At 38.3% G+C, this 17431-nt stretch overlaps 1 protein-coding gene across 15 annotated transcripts in view; it reads left to right on the top strand.

Annotated features, from left to right (window-relative positions):
• The window catches only part of DNAH3 (dynein axonemal heavy chain 3), a 209385-nt gene that overhangs the window by 56176 nt on the left and 135778 nt on the right, over positions 1 to 17431 (top strand). For 14 of the 15 annotated variants that reach the window (XR_014254974.1, XM_082430917.1, XM_082430912.1 and 11 more), the window contains 4 exons: positions 1082 to 1235; positions 2022 to 2166; positions 12681 to 12892; positions 16939 to 17030. Coding sequence is in view for 14 of the 15 variants with exons in the window: in XM_082430917.1 (XP_082287043.1) it covers positions 1082 to 1235; positions 2022 to 2166; positions 12681 to 12892; positions 16939 to 17030 (603 nt within the window). In the remaining variant the exon portion in view is untranslated. The remainder of the gene's footprint in view (positions 1 to 1081; positions 1236 to 2021; positions 2167 to 12680; positions 12893 to 16938; positions 17031 to 17431) is intronic. The other variant, XM_082430918.1, reaches the window with a different exon arrangement.

The raw sequence follows: 17431 nt of genomic DNA, 5'->3' as shown, positions 1-17431 counted from the left end.
TAGCTGTTCTGAATGGCAAATCCCCTTATTCATTCAATGAGTATTGATTGTTTTATGCCAGACACTCTTCTAAGTGCTGGAGATACAAAAAGGCAATAAGGAGGTTAAAACTGCATTGATAGAGTTTAAATTCTAGTGAATGAGACTAAACATTTTTATAGTGATTATTATGTACCAGGCTTAATTCTGAGCATTTTGTATATGTTAGCTTATTAAATACTAAAGTAGGTACTTTATCATACATCCCTGTTTTCTTTAGCTGAGGCATACAGAGGTTAAAGGACTTGACCAAGGTCACATAGCTACTGTGTTGCAATGTAGGGATTTGAACCTAACCTGTCCAGCTCTAGAACCTGTCCACTTAACACTGTGTTAATTTACCTCGTTAGGAAAAGGGAGAAGTAAATTTGAGAACTGCTTTGTTGATAATATGGATGAAGTAGATAAATCTCTGGAAAAGTCTTCCCTGATCACTCTAGCTAAATTAGCCCTTCACTTGCATCCACTAGGCACTCTGCCCTGTTCTATTTTCTTCAGAACATTTATCACTATCAGAAATATCTTATTTCATTTTTATCTATGTATGGATTTATCCATCCATCCATCTGTCTGTCCATTCATCCATTCATTCATTCATTCATATATGTTTACTGTCTGGGTTTCCCCAAACTAAAATACAAGCTCCATGAGGGTAGGGAGCTTCATAGTGTACTTCACAAATACATTCCTGATGCCTAGAACAGTTCTTGATATTAGGCACTTAATAATAAATGCCTAATGGATAAATGAATAATATGTATATACATAAATTTTATACATGTATATATTATATAGCATATGTACTATAATATATATTTTTAATATGTATTTACCTCTATGAGAAACATCTGGAAATATTTAACCACCATATGTTCAAAGCAGCTGTCTCTGGGAGGTGGGATTACAAATTATATATAATAACATATATTTATAAGTTTTACATACATTGTATCAGAAGATCAAATTCTCCCTAGGCTTGAATTGGGTGAGCAATGCTGATAAATGGAAAGTCCAAATGTGATTGGGCTGTCTTTACTTTCAGATGCTCAGAATTTGAGGCAAAACTTGAGGGCTACAACAAGGAACTGGAAGGTTTTAGGAAACGTGAAGTGATGACTACAGAAGAAATGAAGAACAATGTTGAAAAGCTTAATGAGCTTTCAAAGAATCTAGATCAAGCGCTGGTGGAATTTGAGGTTTGGGGTCTTGGGATGGGGACTTATGACCGTACTGCTCTGTTGGTTCTGGCCCTTGGTTTTGTGTTTTCCTAACATCACCTGTCAGGTGGATAGTATTAGTTGATTGATCAGTTCTTTCATTGGTGCTTTCAACTACCTTTTTCCACACCCCTACATTATACCAGCTTTTTGGTTAGTCACTGAGTACACAAAGAAGAATTATAATGGAATAATTGCTCACATGTGTTGAGCATGTATTATGTGCACAATGTGCAAAGGACTTCATATGTGATATATCACTTAATATCCATAATAAACCTTTGTGGTAGGTACTGTATCTTCACTTATCCCTATTTAAAATGGGAGAACTAAGTCTTGGAGAAGCTAAGTAACTTGCCCTGAAGTTCACTAGTAAGTTCTTTAATCATTAAAGTTCTTACCTTTGAGGCAATTCAGCACAAGAAGGCAACATTGTGTTAACAGTTTCATATGTACTTTAACTAAAGTATATATGAAAATTGGGAAAATGGGGATATGGATATGATACAGTTGGAGCCAAGGTGATGGAGCAAGTGGCAAATTATCCTAAAGTTTCCCCCAGCTAGATCTCAGCTGCTATGGCCCTCAGAGGTAGCACAGGGACATTCTTGCTTGAGTTCATGCCTTATTTTCCTGTCTTACTCTCCAGATGAACACGCATCTTCCTCAACTTGGTTTTCAAAGCACTGGGGAACTTGCCATGGTGGCTTCTAGGGTTCAGGAGAACCACCCACCCAATAAACAGCATCCCCTTTTGCCCTGCAGTTGATCAATAAGGAGGAGGAGCTGTTGGAAAAGGAGAAGAGTACCTTCCCTCTTCTACAAACCGTGATGACCAACAAAGTGCCTTACGAGCAGCTGTGGGTGACAGCCTACGAGTTTAGCATCAAGTCGGAGGAATGGATGAATGGTATACCTCATTCTCACTCTGCTGGGGCAGGATAGCGATGGGGTAGCAGATTCAATCCAGCCAGTTCTGAAATAAGATTGGGACCTCAGATTCTGGCTGTACTTTTTATCATATTCTCATATTCTGGATTAAGGCAACCATAGTTAAATTTTTCTGATGTGATAATGATGGAAGGTGGGGATCAAAGCGCCAGATCTATTGCTAGGGTAAAATAGAATAGGCAGCCACCCACAGCCACGGGTTGGGTAGTGACTCAGAGAGGCAGGTGGTGGGAGAATAAGATGGCAGTTCCCCTATTACGCTGATGCAAGAAAGGCCAGAGTGCCATAGATATCTGTAAACTACCTCTTTTACTATAGATCCTGGACACTAGAGAGAGGTTGAGGCGGTAGAGTCAACAGGACTTAATGATTGATCTGATATGGGGCAGGGGGCAGAGAGGGAGAGGCAAGCACCTAGGGTGAATTCCAGATTATTAGCTTAGGAAGTCTGGTGGATAATGCCATCACTGAATAAGAGGAATGACAGATTTGTTGGGAAAAAACCATCAGCTTGAATACACTGAGTTAGGTGTCTGCAAACATCCAAATGGGAATATTAATTAGTTCAGTATATCAGTCTGGATTGAAGTTATAGTGGGGGTGGGATTTATATTGGGGAATAATTGATATGTAAGAGTACAATTAAAAACCATCAATGACATCACCTGGGGAGAGTATTTAGGAGCAGAGGACAAAATCTGAGACCTCCAGGGTTGAGCCTTTAGCTTATTTCCAGTGCTTCAATATTTTTTAAAATTAATTAATTAATTTATTTATTTTTGGCTGCATTGAGTCTTTGTTGTTCCGTGCGGGCTTTTCTCTAGTTGCGGCGAGCGGGGGCTACTCTTTGTTGCAGTGCGTGGGCTTCTCATTGCGGTGGCTTCTCTTGTTGCAGAGCATGGGCTCTAGGCACGCGGGCTTCAGTAGTTGTGGCGCACGGGCTCAGTAGTTGTGGCTCGCGGGCTCTAGAGTGCAGGCTCAGTAGTTGTGGTGTACAGGCTTAATTGTTCCACAGCATGTGGAATCTCCCCGGATCAGGGCTCGAACCCATGTCCCCTGCATTGGCAGGTGGATTCTTAACCACTGCGCCACCAGGGAAGTCCAGTGCTTCGATATTATAAGAACAACTGTGATGAATATCTTTGTTGCCAATTTTCAGTATACAATAATGATCATTTTCTTAGGATAATTTACCAAAAGTGAAATGGCTAGATCAAAGGGATGTAATAAAAATTATTAGGATTTTAGAAAATGCTTTTGTTATTGGTATTGCCTTCCAGAAAAGTTACATGTTTTAATTTATTATTCTTCTAGCAGTATTTGAGGGCCCATTCCTCATACCCTCAACAAACTTGGGAAGTAATAGCTTTAAGAACTTTTTTTGCTCATTTGATGTTTAAAGTGGTATTTTCTTTTTCACAACTTTTAAGTATGCTTTTTCATTATTAAAAAGCATTCCTGGGACTTCCCTGGCGGTCCAGTGGTTAAGAGTCTGCACTTCCACTGCAGGGAGTGGGGCACGGGTTCCATCCCTGGCTGGGGAACTAAGATCCTGCATGGTGTGCAGCCAAAAAAAAAAAAGAAAAAAAATTGGTCAGTTGAATTCCTTACTTTATAAAAGGCTATTCATTTGCTCTCCCACTTTTTCTCTATTACTAAGCCACCTTATTTAAATAATTTTCCGTTTTGAATAATATTTTTGTTGATGCTTTTTATTTTTTGAAGTACTCGATCATATCTATACATTTAGGATATTTTACCTTATTTATCACTTTCACACCCCTTTTAAAATTCACTTTTCTGTGTTGACTAGCACCTCCAAATTAAACAGTAGTTAATAATGGCACCTTTGTCTTATTCCTGATTTTAATGGGAATTCTTCCAGAGTGTCACCTTTATCTATTTATTTATTTTGGATTTTTTTGATGTGGACCATTTTTAAAGTCTCTTTTGAATTTGTTACAATATTGCTTCTGTTTTATGTTTTGGTTTTTTGGCCCCGAGGCATGTGGGATCTTATCTCCCCTACGAGGGATCGAATCCTCACCCCCTGCATTGGAAGGCAAAGTCTTAACCACTGGACCGCCAGGGAAGTCCCCAGAGTGTCACCTTTAAACATGATGCTTTTTGTTGGTTGAGGCACAAAGTAGTTCTGGTGTTAAGGAAGTATTTATAATTTAGCAAGTTTTTTTGTTGGAAAGAGACAATGTATTTTAAATTTTTTATATTTTATTTTTTAAATTCATATACAGTAAAAATGATATTTTTGACATACAGTTCTATGAATTTTAACATATGTATTGATTCACCACAATCAGAAAATGGAACAGTTCCATGACTTCAATAAACTTCCTTGTACTACCCCTTCATAATCACACTCTCCCTACACCTGGCAACTATTGATCTCTTCATTGTTACTATAGTTTTGTCTTTTTGAGACTGTCATATAACTTCAAGCTCTTTTTCAAATTTTATTATGACTATTACAGTGCCTTTGTCTTTATATCTTTTACATAAAATTTGTGAATCAGCTTATTTATATATATAAGAAACCTGCTGGAATTTTGATTGGAAATGTGTTAAATCAGTTTGGAGAGAACTGACATCTTTAATTGAATCATCCAATCCATGGACATTGTACATCTAATTATTTTGCTCTTCTTTGACTTCTTTTTGTCAGTGTTTTGTAGGTTTTAGCATACAGATCCTATATGTGTTTTGTTAAATTTATATGTATTTCTTTTTATAGAGCTATATATTTTTAAATTTCAGTTTCTAATTGGTCACTGCTAGTGTATATTAAAACAGTTGGGGTTGGGGAGGGGGTTTGCCCATTTTTAAATTAAGTTTGTTTTCTTACTGTTGAGTTTTAAGAGTTCTTTATATATTTTGGACAGCAATCCTCTATCAGATATGTCTTTTGCAATTTTTTCTACTAGTCTTTGGCCTGTCTTTTCAGTCTTTTGACAGTGTCTTTCACAAAGCAGAAGTTTTTAATTTTAATAAAGTCTAGTTTGTCATTTCTTTCATAGATCATGCCTTTAGCATTGTATCTAAAAATTTATCACCAAACCCAAGGTCATCTAGATTTTTCTGCTATGTTATCTTCTAGAAGTTTTATAGTTTTGCATTTTACATTTAAGTCCATGATCCATTTTGATTAATTTTTGATTAATTTTTGTCAAGGATGTACAGTCTCCATCTACATTCATTTTTTTTTTTGGCTGCATTGGGTCTTCGTTGCTGCATGTGGGCTTTCTCTAGATGTGGTGAGTGGGGGCTTCTCTTCATTGCAGTGTGTGGGCTTCTCATTGCGGTGGCTCCTCTTGTTGTGGAACACAGACTCTAGGCACGTGGGCTTCAGTAGTTGTGGTGCGCAGGCTCAGTAGGTGCAGCATGCGGGCCCTAGAGCACAGGCTCAGTAGTTGTGGCACACGGGCTTTGTTGCTCCATGGCATGTGGGATCCTCCCAGACCAGGGATCGAACCCGTGTCCCCTGCATTGGCAGGCAGATTCTCAACCACTGCGACACCAGGGAAGTCCCTCTACATTCATTTTTTTGCATGTAGATATCCAGTTGTTCTAAAACTATTTGTTGGAAAGTTTCATTTCTCCATTGTATTGCCTTTGCTTCTTTGTGAAAGATCAGTCGACTATTGTGGATCTTATTTCTGGGCTCTCTATTCTGTTCCATTGACCTATATGTCTATTCTTTTGCCAGTACCACATTTGATTATTGTAACTATGTGGTAAGTCTTGAAGCTGGATAATGTCAGTCCCCCAACTTTATTCTTCTCCTTTAATATTATATTGGCTATTCTGGGTCTTTAATGTCTCCATATAAACTTTAGAATCAGTTTGTCAGTATCTAAAAAAAAACTTGTTGGGATTTTGATTGGGATTGTGTTGAATCTGTAGATCAAGTTGGAAAGAACTGACATCTTGACAATATTGAATCTTCTTATCCATGAACATTAAATTTTTCTCCATTTATTTTCTTCTTTGATTTCTTTCATTAGAGTTTTATAGTTTTCCTTATATAGACATTGTACATATTTTGTTAGATTTACACCTAAGTATTTCAATTTTGGGGGTGCTAATGTAAATGGATATGTTTTTAATTTCAAATCCACTGTTCATTAATAATATATAGGAAAGCAATTAACTTTTGTGTATTAACCATGTATACTGCAACCTTGCTATAATTGTGAATTAGTTTCAGGAGGTTTCTTTTTGCTGTTGGTTCTTTCATATTTTCTATGTAGGTGATCATGTCATCTGCAAACAAAGTTTTTTGTCTTCTTTCCCAGTCTGTGTACCTTTTATTTCCTATTCTTGTCATATTGCATTATCTAGGACTACCACAAAATGCTGTTGAAAATGGAGTGGTGAGAGGGAACATTCTTGCTGTGTTCCTGATCTTAGCAGGAAAGATTCTAGTTTCTTACCATTAAGTATGATATTAGCTGTAGGTTTTTGTAGATGTTCTTTATCAAGTTGAGGAATTTCTCCTCTATCCCTTATTTGCTGAGAGTTTTTATTATGAATGGCTATTGGATTTTTTTCAGATGCTTTTTCTGAATCTATTGATATGATCATGTGATTTTTCTTCAATTGCCTGTTGATGTGATGAATTATATTAATTGATTTTCAAACATTGAAACAACTTTACATGCGAGGAATAAGTCCCAATTGATTGCGGTGTATAATTTTATATATATGTTAATGTATAATATATATATAGGTGGATTCAATTTGCTAACATTTTGTTGAGGATTCTTGCATCTATGTTCATGAGAGGTATTGGTCTTTAGTTTCCTTTTCTTGTAATGTCTTTGTCTGGTTTTGGTACTAGGGTAGTGCTGGTCTCATAGAATGAGTTAGGAAGTATTTCTGCTTCTGTCTCCTGAAAGAGATTGTACAAAAATTGGTATTTTTCCTTTCTTAAATGTTTGGCAGAATTCACCATCATCTGGGCCTGATGCTTTCTGTTTTGGAAAGTTATTAATTATTGATTCAATTTCTTAAATAAATATAGGCCAATTCAGATTGTTTGTTTCTCCTTGTGTGAATTTTGGCAAATTGTATCTTTCAAGGAATTGGTCTGTTTAATCTAGGTTATCAAATTTGTGATCATAGAGTATTTCATGGTCTTCTTTTATTATCCTTTTAATGTGCATGAGATGTGCAATGATGTCTCCTCTTTCATTTCTGATGTCAGTAATTTGTGTCTTTTCTTTTTTCTTTGTTAGCCTAGCTAGCTATTTATCAATTTTATTGATCTTTTAAAAGAACCAGGTTTTCGTTTTATTATTTCTTTTCTTCTGCTTACTTTGGATTTATTTTTTTAAAATAAATTTATTTATTTATTTATTTTTGGCTGCGTTGGGTCTTCGTTGCTGTGCGCAGGCTTTCTCTAATTGTGGCGAGTGGGGACTACTCTTTCATTGTGGTGCACAGGCTTCTCATTGTGGTGGCTTCTCTTGTTGCGGAGCACAGGCTCTAGGTGTGCGGGCTTTAGTAGTTGTGGCACGCGGGCTCGGTAGTTGTGGCTCGCGGGCTCTAGAGTGCAGGCTCAGTAGTTGTGGCGCATGGGCTTAGTTGCTCCACAGCATGTGGGATCTTCCCGGACCAGGACTCGAACCCTTGTCCCCTGCACTGGCAGGCGGATTCTTAACCACTGCGCTACCAGGGAAGCCCTCACTTTGGATTTAATATGCTCTTTTTTAATAGTTTCCTAAAGTGGAAGCATAGATTATTGATTTTAGGTTTTTTCTTATATATATATTCAATGCTATAAATTTCCCTCTAAATACTTCTTTCCCTGTATCCCACAACTTTTTAAAAATTTATTTTATTGGTGTATAGATGATTTACAATGTTATGTTAATTTCTGCTGTACAGCAAAGTGATTCAGTTATATATAACATTCTTTTTCATATTCTTTTCCATTATGGTTTATTACAGGATATTGAATATAGTTCCCTGTGCTATACAGTAGGACCTTGTTGTTTATCTATTCTATGTATAATAGTTTGCATCTGTTAATCCCCAACTCCCAATCCATCCCTCCCTCACCACCCTCCCCCATGGTGACCACAAGTCTGTTCTCTATGTCTGTGAGTCTGTTTCTGTTTTGTAGATAAGTTCATTTGTGTCATATTTTAGATTCTACATATAAGTGATATCATGGGGTATTTGTCTTTCTCTTTCTGACTTACTTCATTTACTATGAAAATCTCTAGGTCCATCCATACTGCTGCAAATTACATTATTTCATTCTTTTTTATGGCTGAGTAATATTGCATTGTGTATATGTACCACCTCTTCTTTACCCATTCATCTGTTGATGGACATTTAGGTTGTTTCCATGTCTTGGCTATTGTGAATATTGCTGCTATGAACAGGGGGGGTGCATGTATCTTTTTTAAAATTAATTAATTAATTAATTAATTAATTTGGCTGCTTTGTTGCTGTGCACAGGCTTTCTCTAGTTGCAGCAAGCAGGGGTTACTCTTCGTTGCGGTGCGCGGGCTTCTCATTGTGGTGGTTTCTGTTGTTGCGGAGCATGGGCTCTAGGCAGGCGGGCTTCAGTAGTTGTGTCACATGGGCTCAGTAGTTGTGGCTCGTGGCCTCTAGCGCGCAGGCTCAGTAGTTGTGGTGCACAGGCTTAGTTGCTCTGCAGCATGTGGAATCTTCCCGGACCAGGGCTAGAACCTGTGTCCCCTGCATCGGCAGGTGGATTCTTAACCACTGCGCTACCAGGGAAGCCTTGCATGTATCTTTTTGAATTATAGTTTTGTCTGGATGTATGCCCAGGAATGGGATTGCTGGATCATATGACAACTCTATTTTAAGTTTTTTGAGGAGTCTCCTTACTGTTTTCCATAGTGGCTGCCCCAGTTTACATTCCCACCAACAATGTAGGTGGGTTCCCTTTTCTCCAGCATTTATTATTTGTAGATTTTTTAATGATGGCCTTTCTGATCAGTGAGGTGGTACCTCATCGTAGTTTTGATTTGCAGTCCTCTAATAATTAGCTATATTGAGCATCTTTTCATGTGCTTTTTGGCCATCTGTATGTCTTCTTTGGAGAAATATCTATTTAGTGCTTCTGCCCATTTTTTGATTGGGTTGTTTGGTTTTTTGTTTTTGAGTTGTATGAGCTGTTTGTATGTTTTGGAAATTAAGCCCTTGTCAGTCATTCATTTTGTTTATGGTTTCCCTTGCTATACAAAAGCTTGTAAGTTTGATTAGGTCCCATTTGTTTATTTTTGCTTTTATTTCTATTGCCTTGGGAGACTGACCTAAGAAAACATTGGTATGATTTCTGTCAGAGAATGTTTTGCCTATGTTCTCTTCTAGGAGTTTTATGGTGTCATGTCTTGTATTAAGCCTTTAATCCATTTTGAGTTTATTTTTGTGTATGGTGTCAGGGTGTGTTCTAACTTTATTGATTTACATGTGGCTGTCCAACTTTTCCAACACCACTTGCTGAAGTGACTGTCTTTTTTGCCATTGTATATTCTTGCCTCCTTTGTTGAAGATTAATTGACTGTAGGTGTGCGGGTTTATTTCTGGGCTGTCTATTCTGTTCCATTCCATATGTCTGTTTCTGTGCCAATAATCACGCTGTTTTCATTACTGCAGCTTTGTAGTATTGTCTGACGTCTGGGAGGGTTATGCCTCTTGCTTTGTTCTTTTCCTCAGGATTGCTTTGGCAATTCTGGGTCTTTTATGGTTCTATATAAATTTCAGGATTATTTGTTCTAGTTCTGTGAAAAAAGTCATGGGTAATTTGATAGGGATCACGTTAAATCTATAGATTGCTTTGGGTAGTATGGCCATTTTAACAGTATTAATTCTTCCTGTCTAAGAGCATGGGATATCTTTCCATTTCTTTGGATCATCTTCAGTTTCCTTTATTAATGTTTTATAGTTCTCAGTCTCTTACCTCCTTTCTCAGGTTTATTCCTACGTACAGTAAGTCCCCTGCATATGAACAAGCTGCGTTCTGAGAGCATGTTCATAAATCCAATTTGTTCATAAGTCCAACAAAGTTAGCCGAAGTACCCAACTAACACAATCGGCTATATAGTACTATACTGTAATAGGTTTATAATACTTTTCAGACAAATAATACATAACAAACAAACACAAAAAACAAAGAAAACATTTTTAATCTTACAGTACAGTACCTTGAAAAGTACAGTAGTACAGTAAAACAGCTGGCATACAGTGGCTGACATCGAGTGAACAGGCAAGAAGAGTTACTGACTAGAGGAGGGAGAGGAGGTGGGAGATGGTAGAGCTGAAGGATCATCAGCAATAGGAGATGGTGGGCAAGCTGCAATTTCACTCATGCCTGACGTTGATGGCACAGGTTCTGGTTCCTTGCTGGATTCAATTCTATCTACCCACTTTAAAAAATGCTCCAGTGATACTGTACTGCTGTACTCTATACAGTACTGTACAATAAAGTACACAAAAGCACAACCAGTTGTAGAAGATGCACACACGTGACAGTATATGCCAGACACATGAACTAACTTACGTGATTGGACATGCGAATGCACATTCTCATCTTTGAAAGTTCGCAACTTGAAGGTTCGTATGTAGGGGACTTACTGTATTTTATTTTTTTGGATGCGATTTTAAAAAGGATTTTTTTTTTTACATTCCCATCCTGATATTTCATTGTTAGTGTAAAGAAATGCAACCAATTTCTGTATGTTAATCTTGTATCCTGCCACCTTGCTGAATTCGTTTATCAGTTCTAGTAGTTTTTGAGTGGAATCCTCAGGGTTTTCTATATAAAGTATCATGTCATCTGCATATAATGACAATTTTACCTCTTTCCTTCCAATCTGGATACATTTTATTTCTTTTTCTTGTCTGATTCCTGTGCCTAGGACTTCCAATACTATGTTGAATAGAAGTGATGAGAGTGGGCATCTTTGTCTTCTTCTGGATTTTAGCAGGAATGTTTTCAGCTTTTCACCATTGAGTATTATATTGGCTGTGACATCCCACAGCTTTTGATGTTAATTTTTATTTTCATTTAGCTCAAAATGTTTTTAAATTTCTCTTGATATTTCTTCTTTGACTCATGTATTATTAAGAAGTATGTAGCTTAATTTCCAAGTATTTTTGGATTTTTCCAGCTGTCTTTCTGTTAATTGAGTTATGAGAATAAAAATCCTTGCCTTGTTTCTGATCTTACGGAGAAAGTATTCCATCTTTCACCATTAAGTATAATGGGGTTTTTGCTTTTATTTTTTTAAACAAGTTTTTATTTTTTTAAACCACTTTTTTTGTATGATTAACATATAAAAAGCTGTACGTATTTAATATATACAAAAATGTAATGTTAGTGTAGGTTTTTATAGGGTGCCCTTTATCAGATTGAGGAAGTTCTCTTGTATTCCTAGTTTGTTTATAGATTTTTATCATGAATGGATATTGGATTTTGTCAAATGCTTTTGCTGCATCAATTTACATTATGTGATTTTCCTTCTTTCGACTGTTAATATGGTATATTACATTGCTTGATTTTCAAATACTAAATCAACCTCGCATTCCGCCAATAAACCCCACGTGGACATGGTGTATTATTCTTTTTATATATTGTATGGAAGTCATACATATTTCTTTTCTTCTTTTTAAAAAATTTTAATATTTTATTACTTAACAAAAAATGTTAGGTTGATAAAGCATGTTATTAATTAATGAAGCTATATGAATGAATCTATTTTTAGTCTTGGCAGCCCTGAAAGAAAAGTGTTTTTGAGTTAATTAGCAACATCATAATGCAAGAGTTAATACTAATTTGAAATAACAAAGGGGAAGGAAGCAGCAGCATGGAAAGGCTGAATGTGAAAACCCAAATGCTAAAAGATACCTGTAAAAGAAAAGGAGGAGAAGAGAATGAATGTTTTGGTGAAGTTTTTTTTTTTTTTTTATAAATGAGGTGTCATTTTCTGTTTTAAAGATAATCTATTTTTAAATAATTTCAAACTTACATAAAAGCTGTCAGAACTGTACAGTTAACTCCTATGTCCCTATTCATCCACATTCCCCAGTTGTTAATATTTCACAGCATTTGTGAAGCACGTTTTGATACTTCTATAATAGCATCTATAACTTATGCTAACAATTGATTCCCTAACTACTCTTGCATTGTATGCCAGGCAATATGTTAGCCACTTATCTCATGTAATTTTTACAGTCACCCTCCAAGGTATCCAGTATTACCCCTGTGTCACAGGTGAGACTGCTGAGGCTTAGAAAAGTTCAGTCAGTATCCCCAAGGCTTCAGTGGCTAAGTAGAGGTTTCAGACCCAACTCTAAAGCCTGTGCTTGTTCCAATATCCATACTGTAGACACAATTCTAAATTCAGGGAATTAAAGGTACATGTGACTAACACTACTTGGTGATCTGACCTTTCCCTCACCCCATCTTTTCTATTTCAGGACCCCTCTTTTCACTGAATGCTGAGGAAATCGTGGAGGAAATAGGGAATATGTGGAGGACGATATATAAATTGACCAAGACCTTAGCTGACTTGCCTGCACCCAGGCGCTTAGCAGAGAATGTGAAAATCAAGATTGATAAATTCAAGCAGCACATCCCTATCCTCAGCATTTCCTGCAACCCAGGGATGAAAGACCGGCACTGGCAGCAGGTCCCTGTCACTGCCCCCCGCCCCAGTCAGGCCAGCCCATCCCTGGTCCTGGTAGCCCTTTGGAAGGCAGGGACCATTAATGGGTCAAGCTTCTTCTTTCTAAAAGGAGAATCTACTTGAGGCCAAGAGAGTAGTAAAGGGGGTGATAGCCTTTTGAAGAAAGGGAATAACTTCCTGCCTCTCCACATAAACAGGCCCATCCTTTTCTTTGGGGACCCCATTGCTGGTGGTTGAGTATTTTTCCAGCCAGTGGCCACAAAGGCTCTCCTAATCTGCTTTCCTAAGCAAATGGCTGTTCAGCATCCTAAAAGGTGATTAGGGTGTTGAATTACAATGGGAGGGGCCTGGATTTGTTCCTTATCCTAGGCTACACAAAAGAGAAAGTCACATTTATCCCTGGGGGCTCCTAACAATGCCAGATGATTCCTACTTCAGCTTCCTCAACCAGCAGGCTATGTTCAGAAGTAATTTTGCACTCTTTTTTCAGCCCTTTGAGTCTATAAATGAGAATAATAAATATTCTCCCTAAAAATGATGGGATTTTTATAAGCAACCAAGTGTGAGGGTGATAAATGTAGTATGAATACTAAACAGAAGAAAGAAAACTCACTGTGTTTCTAAAATAATTGTCACATTCAAGAGCTAGCAATGGCCTTGAAACATCTTCTACCAGGGAATTGCTCTGTGTGGAGGTGGAGAAGAGACTGGCTCTCCGTAGGCAAATTCCTCTCTGACTGGGCCTGAAATTCCCTCTCCAAGAACCATGCACAAGACTGAGGACATTGTCTCTAGAAGGACTCAGTCTGAGAGCATAACCATTAGGAGTATTTTGATCTCCCTGGGACAACAGAGATCTTGATATGTGAGAGATTCAAGATTTTTTCTGTAGAGAGGAGCTGCTTTCAATTTTCCAGAAAGCCTTGAAATTCAAGACTTAAGCAAAGATGTAAAGAAGGCAGAGCAAAGGTCATCTGGTAGACTTTGGGTCTTGAGCTGCCCCAGCAGAGGGATCTGCACAGCGGCAGCTGCCCTCGCTTGGTACTCATAGGGGGCCTCTCCCTGCGGATCTAGCCTGACTAGAGCTTTGACCGTTTAGAGAGTTAGGTAGACAGGTGCCCTCCAGCAGTGCTAGGTCTCTCCATGAGATGACATTATAGAAAGTTCCCTCATCAATGGCAGTTAGACGGTGCTCTAGGGGTGCTCAGAAAGCCATCCCCTCCATCTGGTGCTCCGCCTGTGATGACAGCATTCTCACACATGGGCACTTTAAAAATCCCAACCATTCCTAGACATTAATAATTCTCATTTATAGGCCACTTAGATGGACAGATTGGGGTAAAAAATTCCCTGGAATTAAAATAATAATAACAATAATAACTAAAGTGTATTGAGTACCAACTTTGTACTGGGTACTGTTATATACTTTATGCGGATTCTCTCATTTCATCCTCCCAACAACCCTTTGAAGTAGGGACAATAAATTGTCACGTGGCCAGTGAGGGGTGGGGAAGAGAATTGGAACCTGGGTCTTTTTGACTCAGCCTTGATGTGTGAAAAGAGGACAAGAAATATCAGGTCAGAGAGAGGGAGTGGACAGTAGGGGGCAGTGAGCTATAGATAAGAATGAAATATACTATATTCTACTTACTATAGGCGAGAGGTAAGGTGGCTCCTGAGTAAAGAGCACCTACAGTGGGATCTCAATGGGCTAAACAGTTGAAGATAAGCACAGAAAGGACAAAGGCCACAAGATACCCTCAGGGTTGCTCCCACTCAGAGCCCATTTCTGCCTGTAGGTCACACAACAAGCCAGCCCAGTGATAGCCCCAGGCTTGGGGAAGCATTCTCAGTTCTAATGCCTAACTCAGGAGATCCCTGTGCACAGAGTTGGCTCTGGCAGGGGGCTCTGTAGGCTAAACCACCTGTAGCTCTCAAGGCTACAAGATGGATCTTCTGGGGTCATGAGGTGGTTGTATTGAGATTTCTGACCATTTCCCAGAACTTAAGCAGGAAAGGCTAGTCTCCGTATTTGAGACATAGACTTTATTGCTACTGTGGTTTAAAACAGGATGGAACAAGGTAACACTACACTGATATGTACCAAAGCTGGCCTTCTAGGACACTGCTGCCCAGTGGAAATATACTATGAACATATGTATAATTTTAAAGTTTCTAGTAGCCACATTTTTTAAAGTATAAACAAGGTGAAATAAACTGTATGAGTAGATTTAACCAAACATATCTAAATCATTATCAGTTCAGTAAGTAATCAATATAAAAATGTTAATGTGATCTTTTACATTACAGTTTTCATACTAAGTCTTCGAAATATGGTGTGCTTTTACCTACAGCACATTTTGATATGGACTAGATGCATTTCAAGTTCTCAGTAGCTACAAGGGGTTAGTGGCTACATATTGGACAGCATAACTTCAGTTTCTTAGAATTAGAAAACCAGATGCCTGTTAATCTCTATAATTAACAAAAGCAATTTAAAAAATAAAACTACAGATCTCTGAGTCCTTCCATAGGCCAAGTATTTACTATGTCAAGTGCTTTACACAGTTATGTCATTTAATCCTAGAGATAGCTACTGTGTTGTTCTAAGCCATACTTGCAGGTATTAGAGAATAAATGAGAGCCCTGGGCCACCAGGAATAATTGTGTAGTTATGCTCTAGGGAATGCTATTTTTGTGCACTACAGTGGGAATTGTACTTTCTAGAGTTATGCAGTATATAATATGCACAATTATACATAGAAGACCTGCAGGAAACACTAGCATATGATGGATGAGAGCTTTGGAGTCAGAATCAGATGCAAGTCCCAATTCTGCAATGGCTATTATGGTCTATTAGCTAGATGATCATAAACTTAATTTCTTTGTGTTAGTTTCCTTGTATGTAAAATGGGAGTAATAATATACCAGTACCTTCCTCACCATGTTGGGAGAATGAAATAAGTATATAAAGCTCTTAAAACCAGCCTACCACATAATAAGCCCTCAATAAATGTTAATTATTTTATTATTTCCATTACCTCGGTGGTCCTCCAGGTGACCTCAGAACCTAGATTGGAATCTGTTTGAATTAGCTGGTTCACTCATGCTTTCACTCCACAAGTGCTTATTGATGCCTACTGCATATCAGGCCCCAGGGACACAGGGCTGAATAAGACAGAACATGATGTGACTTTCATGTCTCTTCCTGCTCTGACATTCTTTAGTCCTGCTGGAGCTGGACAGAGAAAAAACTGGGCAGTAGGTGAGGTTTTTTACAGAGCCTCATTCCCGTTAACCCCTGTGCTCTTCTTGAGCACACATAACCCTCGTACTGCGCGGATCTCTCAGTCCCTGAGAAAAATGTTCAAAGCCATCAGAGACTTCATCAAAGACCTTTCACAGGGATATTTGCACTTAAAAGATAAGGTTGGGGTAATATTTACACCAAAGGAATGGGCACAGGTGCTAACATTTCCAACAAGTTAGCACACTGGGTTGGAAAGGAAGATTTTGGTGGGGGAGTCCTTCCTCCTTCCCAACATCCTCAGATCACAGGATTTGGGAATCTGCCTGTCCCATTTACTCGTGACTTCCTCCTTTTATTCAGCAAATGCTTACAGCAGCTTCTGTCATGGACCAGGTTTTGCACTCAACCGTGGGAGCACAAAAACAAACCAGACCTGGTTGTGAGCCTGTAAGGTGCCCACAAGTTTGCATTATGCCAATTCCTGGTGGGAGAACAACCCCCAGCAAACCAGACACAACGCAGGGCGGGCCCTAGGCCACCACCCAAAACCTTAGACCTGCGCTGTCCAATTCAGTAGCCACTAGCTACACGTAGCTATTTAAATATAAATTAAGTAAAATTAAATAAAATTTGAAAATCAGTTCCTCAGTCACACTAGCCACCTTTCCAGTGCTCAACAGCTGAATGTGACTGGTGGCTCCTGCACAAGACAGCACAGATAGAGAACATTTCAATCATCACAGAAAGTCTACTGGACAACACTACCTTGGACAATACACACTTGTTTTTCTCTTTGCAGATTAGTGAGATTGTCGGCTATGAAATAAAGCCCACTGAAACGACTTGCCTCTCAAATATGCTGGAATTTGGATTTGGCAAATTCATTGAAAAGTAAGGCTTCTCCCTTCAGAAAGTTTTTTCGTCAAAGTATCTATAAATTCTCACTGTTGTATGACTGAATGCCTCATAGCAGGCTGCTTTTCTCATTCTGGTTTAGAGTAAACTCTACTTCAGCTGACTAGCTGCTGGTGAAGCTTTCATTTCCAGCTGCAGAGTTGATGTCAGATTATGACTAGAAAATTGAGTCAGAGACTTTATTTCAAAAAGAAATTTTTTAAAATAGTTCTCTGAACCTGAGCTCCAAGCCCAGCTCTCAGTGACTTTGGGCAAAACCATTTCACCTTTCTGGGCCTCAGTTTCTTCCTCTTTAAACAAACAACAGCAACAAAGAGGAGTGGCTCTCTGAGCTCTAAAATTTCATGAAATATGGTCAAATGAGAGATCTCTTCACT

This window comes from Balaenoptera physalus (assembly GCF_965194825.1).
Source record: "Balaenoptera physalus genome assembly, chromosome: 16".
In the NCBI taxonomy this organism is placed as follows: domain Eukaryota; kingdom Metazoa; phylum Chordata; class Mammalia; order Artiodactyla; family Balaenopteridae; genus Balaenoptera; species Balaenoptera physalus.
The sequence above is the reverse complement of the archived record's forward strand: the minus strand, read 5'-3'. Positions and strand labels throughout refer to the sequence as shown.